Source organism: Solanum dulcamara, chromosome 8, assembly GCF_947179165.1.
Source record: "Solanum dulcamara chromosome 8, daSolDulc1.2, whole genome shotgun sequence".
Lineage (NCBI taxonomy): Eukaryota > Viridiplantae > Streptophyta > Magnoliopsida > Solanales > Solanaceae > Solanum > Solanum dulcamara.
In genome coordinates this window covers 13110116-13119460 of record NC_077244.1, presented here as the reverse complement: position 1 = coordinate 13119460, position 9345 = coordinate 13110116, and the positions used below count along the sequence as shown (strand labels likewise).

General features: G+C 33.7%; 1 protein-coding gene across 1 annotated transcript; it reads right to left on the bottom strand.

The window, feature by feature from the left end:
* Positions 1–6376: 6376 nt before the first annotated feature.
* Positions 6377–7985, bottom strand: LOC129899806 (uncharacterized). Its single transcript, XM_055974819.1, has 5 exons — positions 7884–7985; positions 7281–7394; positions 7065–7187; positions 6827–6977; positions 6377–6699 (listed from the first exon to the last, which is right to left on the bottom strand). The coding sequence occupies exons 1-5, from the start codon at positions 7983–7985 to the stop codon at positions 6377–6379; spliced, it is 813 nt and encodes a 270-aa protein (XP_055830794.1).
* Between the last annotated feature and the right edge of the window lie 1360 nt (positions 7986–9345).

The following is a 9345-nucleotide window of genomic DNA, read 5'->3' as shown; positions in this document are numbered from 1 at the left end:
TGTGGCTAGAGATTTTCTTTAGATTTCAACGAAATTGGTGAGTCCTCATTCTACCAGGGACAAAACTTTTATTCATGTTACTATCATTTACACTTTCTTCTATTGTTAGGGTAAGATAGGAGCTTGTCCTAAGCCCCCTTCAAAGACTATACTAGAGGCATGTTTAGATTATATTATGATATAGTCCAGTTGGACGTTTATAGAGTTGATCTCCCTTAGTCTCATACCCCACGTAATGATTACTTTCGCTCATGGCTATGTTGTTCATTACCTTATGTATGAGATGTATGCTAAGATGATTTATAGTTGGGGTCCCTTAAATCATGATCGTCGTGCTACGACTAGGCCCTAGATCGAATCGTGACAAGCTAATTTTTACCAAGTTCAAATACTCTGACAGAGTGCTAGGAATTCATTCAGAATTCCATGCGTGCAAAAGAGATATGCTACCCCATAAAATTCAACATTTCAAACTCAACGGCACAGCGGAAATTTCTATACGAGGTCATTATGACTAAAAGTGGATCCCATGCCTAGGGCCATTTTGACCCAAATTTCACAACGGGCCTTGAGATTAGACCGGAAGACTCATGAAGTAAATGAAGGGTTATTCTAGACTAAACTTGGCATTTCAGAGCTAACTGCGCTGTCAAAATTTTTATTTGAATGTGTTTTCCAAATATATTGACCAAAATCAACCATAAGCTAAATTTCTAAGGCAAAAGAACCAAATGGCCCCAAACTCATATCAATTTCCTTGGTACTCATGCCGATCATACTACTAGCCTAATTTAGCCATTTTGGAGATATAGAGCCCATTTGGATTGGCTTTAAGTTGGTCAAAACCAACTTAAAGCCCCTTTTTAGCTTTTGGACGTGTTTGCCTAATGCTGACTTTAAGCCATAAAGTTCTTAAAGTCAGTCAGAAATGAAAAGTTAGGATTTCTAACTTTTTTTTCCAAAGTGCTTAAAGTCATTTTCTTTGACCATGGAAATTACTTTTATATCCTTTATATTTTAACTAAATTCTCAAACTACCTTTTTTTATTCTTTTAACCCTAAAATTCACATCATAAGCACTTTTATCCAAACACTCAACTGCTTATTTATAAAAATAACTTTCAGCACTTCAAAGTTCTAAAAGCACTTTATACATAAAAGTTACTTTTTTTAAGCCTATCCAAACGGGCTCATAGAGCCGTCAGAATTCCATTTTGAGGTCATTTTTCTGAAATTATAACCGAAGTTAACTTTTCAAGTTATAAAAGCTCCAAAATAGGAAAACGGGTCTAAAATCCAAATGAACAACCAGGCGATAGAGCTACCGGTACCAGTAGGTCATAAATAACCTAGAGTCACTATAGGAATGCTCTAAATGATGAAACGGAAGCAGTATTAGGAAAATGACCTAGAAGGTCATTACATATACACTTTTACTCAAATGAGTTAAACATAGAAAAAGTACTAATGTTTGCAACTATTAGAGATTGATTTGAATGGAAAAAGTAACAACGCACAAATTTGTATTAAAGAATTATATACCAAAAATCACCTTAATACAGTCAAATCGACATGGATCACACAACCCCTAGTTGTGAGATTTAGCTACTCATATTGTTTGAAAAAACCAAGAAATTGCATTCAGTAAATAAGAATCAATTAACAAAAGTGAAGACAATCAACCAAGATTTTAATTTTAAAACTAAGTTAATCTCCAAACAAATTCAAAAGTAACGTACTGTGTCACTACATTCTTAGCTAAAAATAATGATAATAAAATAAATCTATCAAATATTATTTATAGTCTAGGGAAACTCAAAAATGAAAAAAAAATAAGTCTAAATGTTCACTGCTTGTCTGACGGCCCTTCATAGGTGTGACGGTCCATCAGTTCGGACGTCCCTCTTAATCAGCGATTGGTTTTGAGTTGGCCTTCAATGATGGTAAACTTGATGGCCCGAAATAGGTGTGATTGTTCGTCACTTTGGCCATTAATGGGTGGTCCGAGTGTGGCCTTGATTTTCATAAGGTGATGGTAGATACAATGTGTATGACCCGATTGGTTATTTATGGAAATTTGGATGAAATTACCATTTTACCCTTCCCAATACTTTCTTCAAGTTGTATTTGATCAATTTATGAAATTGGTTTTGAAATTCTTTGAAAGTTGTGAATTTTTGAAAGTTTTGAATTTTTAAAAGGCTTAAGTTTTTAAAAAGAAGTTTTTGGTGTCTTTCGGAGTATCGAGTCTCGGAATGGGATTCTGTTAGTTCCATCAGCTTTAGAATATGGAAATTGGTCTAGAGAGTTGTCGGTCTCAAATTTGGATTGTATCATGGAATTAAGGTTCTAAGTTGGAAATTATTACGATTTTAGTCTTTGAGTTGACTTTGGTCAACATCCAGAGTTTGAACCCTTGAAATGGATTTTTGACAATTTTAATGGATCTGAAAGACGACTATAGGCCTAGGTGAGGTCTTTGTTGATTTTCAGAGGTCTTGAGCTTATTTGAGCTTTTTTTCTATTTTTAAGCCTTAAGTTAATCTAGTTGTGATTAAGCGAGTTTCAGGTCAAAGAGACATCGAATCTTAATTTTGAAGGTTCCGTTAAGTCCAGAACACCGATTTTAATGGGATAGCATAATTGGTTTGTGTGCTCGGCTTCCGAATGAATGTCGAAGGTCTATTTGGTGTTTTCGTGCCGTAGTGTGGTTGTTGATGCCTCCTTCTCCGCGATTGTGAGCATGTGGCATGATCATGAGCCTCTATATTTTTCCTTCTCTGTAATTGCGAGCCATGTGACGTGATTGCGAAGCATACTAGATCTCTTTTCCACAAAAGAGAGCCATATAGTGTGATCCTGAAGGTTTTAAAAACATTCTTCTCCGTGATCACGAGGGGTAATTGTCACAATCGAGAAGAACAGTGACTGAATAATGACTTAATTTCCCAAATGAGGGTTTTACCCCCATTTTCATCAGTTTTGAGGTTTGGGAGCTCAGGGTTTGTGAAGGGTTTTTCGAGTTAAATCTATTGGGTAAGTGTTTTTGACAAAGACTCTTCAATACTCATTGATTAAATTGTGATTTCAACTTCTAAATTCTTGATTTTGATTCCAAAAAGTGTGGGTTTTCTAAAGAACTTCAAGTTTTTGTAAAATGGTGATCATTTGTTGAATACAACTCTGTTTTGAGATGATTTTCACATATGGTTTTCAAATGCTTTAAGGAACATTTTCATGTAAAATTTTTTAGATTTAAACCTCATTTTTGAAATCGAGTTTTTTGGCTGTATTGACCCTTTTGTCTGAACTTCATGAAATTAGTGTTGTTTGTTTTGGAATCTTACTGTGAACCATTATTTGTTTAGATTGTGGTGATTTAGCTACCATTCGATTGGTAAAGGTTCAAGTTTTGCACTAATTGTGTTTGATTAAGGCAAGTGAACCTCTAAAACTCTGTAAATCATGTAGAATTCTTGAATTCTCTTTCTTGTATGTGTTGGGGGATTAATGGAAATGAGATGATGGGTTATCTACTCAAATGAATTAACCTTAATTATTGAATGGGGTTAAATAATAAGGCAAAATATTGATATTGTTGTGTTGAAAAGTGTAAATCACCATGAAATTGATATTCATGTGTAGTTGATGAAATGCTTTGATAGCTTAGTTATGATTGTGAATTACTTGAACTTGTCATTTCCCTCATTATTGTGTGAACATTCCTATTTGCATTAGTAATAGACCATGGTGATAAGATGAACATGTTATTGATGCCGAGATCATTGCCGGCGAGTGTGTGATGTCGAGGTTATTTTCGGTGATTGTGTGATGTCGAGGTCATTATCGGTGAATGCTGAGGTCATTGTCAGTGAGAGTAAGATGTTGAGGTCATTGTTGGAGAGTATGTGATACCGAGGTTATGTTTCAAAAATCTGTGATACCAAAGACATTATCGGTAAGTGTGAGCTGCTGAGGTCATTGCCGATGAGTGTGTGATACCGATGTCATTGACAACGAGTGTGTGTGATTCTAATACCATTGTTGACAAGTGTAATTGAATCACGATTAGTGGTTGTGCATGATAATCTTGCCATTCTGTGTAATGAATTTGATTCTTCTAATTAATAAAAATGATACTTGTGATTCATGATTTGTAATTGTTTAACTATATTTGTGAAAAGCTTGTGAACTGTGGGTTGGGATGACTTCTGTGCAGGTTGTAATTATAGAGGTTCAGTTGGAATGATAAGAGTATTCGTATTCTATTTAGATTTACCTTGTCTTATTGGATTACTTGTTGAGCACCATGCTGGTTGGTACTCACTCCTTGTTTCTACACTTATGTAGGTTCCAAGCCCAGACCATGAGCTAGTTTTCCCTTTTGTGATTATTTGAGTCTTCCCTAGGAGATATAGAGAAGTGGTTGTTTGTCTTCCATCGGACCCGCGTACTCCTTTATTTATGATTTGTTCTATTTGAGAAACAAAGACATTGAGAGTTGTATTTATCTTTCAAATTTGCATTGTATTAGTGGTTTATATATGTGGCAACTAATCTTTGGGTGTGTATTGAGATTGATTAAGTCTATCGTATTTATGTATGCTCTATAACTGGTTAATTTCAATATTTCTATTTTCGTTGGGTTTTGGGTTGGACTTGTCCTGATGGGATAGGACAAGTGTCATCACACATGCATTTGGTTGATGACACAATGGTCTGTCACAAGTGTGACGGCCCATCAGGCATCCCATCAAGTATTAAACTCAGCACACACTTAGCTCAAGCTTATCTCCTTATCCGTTTTGGCGTGATTTCTTGTACAAGCACAGAAAAACCTTTAAACGATACAATCATTGCTTCAGAAATCACATTTATTTATAGTTAAAAGCAATAAATATGTCATGTAATGCTGGCATATCAATACCCTCAACTTAGAATAATTACTTATTCTCAAGCAACATAAGAAATTTTATTTACAGACACAATAACTCATAATACTTACAGTCATTTAGCTATAATAATATCAAATCAAATACACATGTCTATCAGCTAACACATTGACTCAAAAGGATCTAGGGGGACATCAGGATTGCAATAAACAACTTGCATAAACCATTAGTGACCATTTTAACAATCAAAAATCAATAGTGCACTCCTTCAAACCGTGTATAAGCAACCCATAAGCTTTCCCTTTTATCACTACTTCGGCTTTTCAGACAATTAGACTAGGATCACTATAGGACTTTCTTAGCTTGACGTATTTGGAAATAGTGATTACGCTCTCCTTGACACGATCTTCACCTCACTTTCATTTTCTTTTCCATCCTTTTTCCTTTATTTGAATTCATTCTTCCTTGTGCTTCAGGTGTGGCTTACTTACATTCTTTTTCTATTTTCCATTCTTTTTTTCTTTTTTATTTTTTTATTTTCAACTACTATTTACCTTTTTTAACTTTTCTTTATATTTTTGGATCATATCACACCCACTTTTATCTTTCTATATTTGGCCTCTCTTTTCATACTCGATCTTACTATTTTTAATATCTATAATCGCCACCCTCATCTTAGGCATTTTTCTAAGTTGAGGTACACGATGTCCAAAGAGGGACCAAGGCTAAAGCAATAGTTCCAAGTTAAATAGGAAATGTGAACAGGATAATAATAAAAAGTTTTCATTTAGATTCAAAATCAAGGATCAAAGCATTATTTAATCATTTTGATCATTTCCTAATCCACTGTCTTACAACCAACAGAGGATAAACCAAGAAAATTTTAGATGCATACACATAGAATGAATGATACATGAAATGCTCACATCCTCATGACACAAAATTGCACTATCATTCCTGACAACAAGTTTTGTGCCTAAAACTTAAGCATAGTTGTCACATTCATATGCATCCAATATCATAAAGAGATCCTCAACAGTCAATATAATCATAGATACATTCATGCAATACAAAATGTAATGTATATTGTCACTCTTAAATGTTGCAAATATTTGTTGTTACTGAAAAACATACATTGTCCCTAATGCATTAAAATACATATAGTAATAGGAGTAGGGTATATCGGTGAAGCCCTAAGATTGTGAGTATGGAAATGGTGGAGAAGCTCCGGTATCCCCACAAACATCAATAGTGGTCCCGATGGTGGCTGACACACTCAATGAGACCTCATGAGTCCCTTCAGCACCTGGTGGTTTAGTAGAAAGACTCTGAGACTCCATCACAACACCAACTCCAATAATCAGGCCTACCTCTGTTGGCAGTGAGCTAGAAGAAGCTCCACCTGCACGAGCTCTTAGCTCATCTAACCTCATCTCCTCATCAAACTTGGACCTTCTCTGAGCTTCCACTATATCTTTTTGATCCTAGTCTCTCTTCATGTGCTTTGACTTCTTTGATTTCTTCATCTTCTTGTCTTCCTCACGAGGGCGCTTTTCCGAGGCTTTATGGATCAAACTCAATAAGTCAATAAATTCCTCCTCCCCCACCGATTCCTCAGTATCTGTAATCGGGAACACCTCTGCTGTCCTCTCTTGATGATGTATGAGCTCAAAATCCCAAAGGTAGAAAAGGGATTGTAATAGAGTACTTAATGTAGCATCTCCAAAGTTCACACGTGTTGCATCATCTCCCAAGGTCACCTGTTGATACCCATATAAATCTTCGTTTTCTATTTTTCTTTTTTTCTCTGGCCATAAAAATTTAACAAAATTATAAGAATCAAATAGGGAAAGGACAATGAATGTGAAAATGACAATAATACCAATATATAGAGGAACTATATGTTTTGTTGTAACTTCCTTAACTTTGCTTACCAATATTGGAAGGGATGTCACGTTTAGATAAGTAGTTAACTTCTCCCCGATATTTTATGTAAACCCCTTTGCAAGGTTCAGTACATGTTCCAACTACATAATGTTTGATCAATTTGTTACCACGTATATGTGGTTTATGTCTTGGTGTCACCTGCAAATCAAACCCTTTTAATTTGCTAATATATTTTATATAGAGTCAATCTCATTATTTATTCTAATATAATTTTCTTGAGCTAACCTGTAATATTTCTTCATTTCCGTTTTGTTTCTTCTTTATTTCATGAACTTGACCATATACAACAAATCGGTAAACCTCTACCAAAGACCGAAACTTTTTCTTCGTCTCCAAATGATGGTAGACCTATTTGCCAACAATTATTAAACATTTAATTTTTTACAATCTCATCAAACAAAACTTACTTAATTGATTTTGTTGGCAAAAAAGGAAACTTACATAATCAATTGTTGAACCATCTCGACGAGAAGAATGCTTGATGATCCAATTCTGCCTTCTTTGTTCAAATGAATAAGTATGCAGGTAATGCATATTTTTTGGTACCATCTCATCCTACAACCACAACAAATTGTATTTATGAAATTCAAATTTAACCAAATTCATTCTCAAAAGGTAATTATCTGGATGGAGTATGGAGCATCAACATTTTGTACATCAAGTGGTACACAAGATATTGGAGCATCAATATTTTCTATTCTAAAGGATCATGGTATGGCCAGCACAATACGATGGAGTCTATTCCTTCTAACTATGAGTAAATGTTTTTGTGGTTCATTCTGTTTTCGTTTTCCCCATTTCAGCTTCTTTTATTTTATGAAAAAAAAGAGACTAAATTATACTTTAACAAAGATGGCTAGGTCAAGCCTATAATTGTTCCTGGTGTATTTATACGGTTAATTTTGAATGAAACTCTGGACTTAGAGAAGAGCATATCCATTTTTTTCATAACACAATTAACATTAAAAAGTTATTTAAGAATTCGTCAGAAGATTTTTGTACATGTCTTAAAAGAAAAGAAGTAGGAATTTTTCGATAGCGTACCACTAAAACATCATCCTTTGATTCTTCCAGTGCGATAAAAGATATAGGAACTTCAATTAATATTGCATCCTCATCACCACCAACTTGGTGCTGCTTATACATATTCTGGTAGAAAATATGAAAAAATTAATTAAATCTTTTGTAAAATAAAAAGTTGTGTGAAGTAATGGAGAAGGTTTTCAAAAGAAAGATCAAAATTGTTCGTTTGCTAGTAAATTATATATATGTGTCAAGTAACATTTTAAGAAATTAATCATACAGCTAGAATGCTCAAAAATATATATACATTTTTTCATCAATCCTATGCATTCTGTAAAAATTCATTGATGGTTGTGGTTATGCATCTTTTAAGATTTCTAAATCGGAATTTCATTCTAAACAAATCTTATTTTGGGAAAAGACAATTTTCAAAGATTATCTTTCTAAGGAAATTATTAAAAGCGATTGCAACCTCTATATTTATTACAAATTAAATTATTCTCACCATAGCAATATTATTTCTCTTTTCATTTAGTCAAACCTAGATGATCGATCACCTCTATTCTGACCAAGATTTACAAGAACTTGCATCCTTAGATAGAAATATAAAAATAGTTGACTAGACAAAGAGAGAAAAAAATCATGAAAACCTTTGATCCATCTGACTTGCAATTAACTTTTAAACTGGAAAACTACTATATTATTCATTGCATTGGCATGTGAAATAACTCTATGCAGTTAGTATTAATATAATTACCAACTTTAGTCAAAAAAGTTGTATACATTATTTCTAGAGGGATGAAATAAGAGAAGATCACTTGAGATAGTTTGGTCAAGTCATAGGTTATTTTATATATAGATGAATCAGTCTATTCGTGTGAAACTATTGTAAGTGAGGGTGACAAATATCAAATGAAAGAAAATTATCTCAAAAGACTTATTATTTCTTAGTATAAATGCGGACTTAGATTTCTAAAATGATAACAATTCACCAATTTCATCCATTAATCGCTATCGCCTTACTCCATCATTATCAATTACCATTATCATTGTCCATCATTATTAAATACCACCATTAACAACTCACAACTACCATCTTCAACCACTACCATTATCAATCACTACAATTAATCAACACTAACACTAGCAACTATTTATAATTAGTACTGACATCAACCATCAATACCACAAAAAAATCAAGAAGTATCTACATTCACCATCATAAGTCACCACTATATATTATCTACCACCATAATCATTCACCAAAACCATTTTGCTATTAGTATCATCCAACTATCAACCATCACCAAATTACTGCCATTGACTTCTACTACAATCATTACAACTATATCTACAATCCACAACACCAACATTAATTAACATACCATCCTCAATTGATATTCATCACTAGCCATCACAACCACCAATCACCATACTAGTTTTTAAAAATATTTTGTTGATGTAGTTTTTGATAATTTGATTT

Excerpts from the sequence above, each read along its gene's own strand:
- LOC129899806 (XM_055974819.1), bottom strand. The coding sequence starts at position 7,985 with ATGTATAAGCAGCACCAAGTTGGTGGTGATGAGGATGCAATATTAATT. Across the intron at positions 7,188-7,280 it reads ATGGTTCAACAATTGATTAT|GTCTACCATCATTTGGAGAC; the intron begins GTAAGTTTCCTT and ends GTTGGCAAATAG. Across the intron at positions 6,978-7,064 it reads GAAATGAAGAAATATTACAG|GTGACACCAAGACATAAACC; the intron begins GTTAGCTCAAGA and ends TTTGATTTGCAG.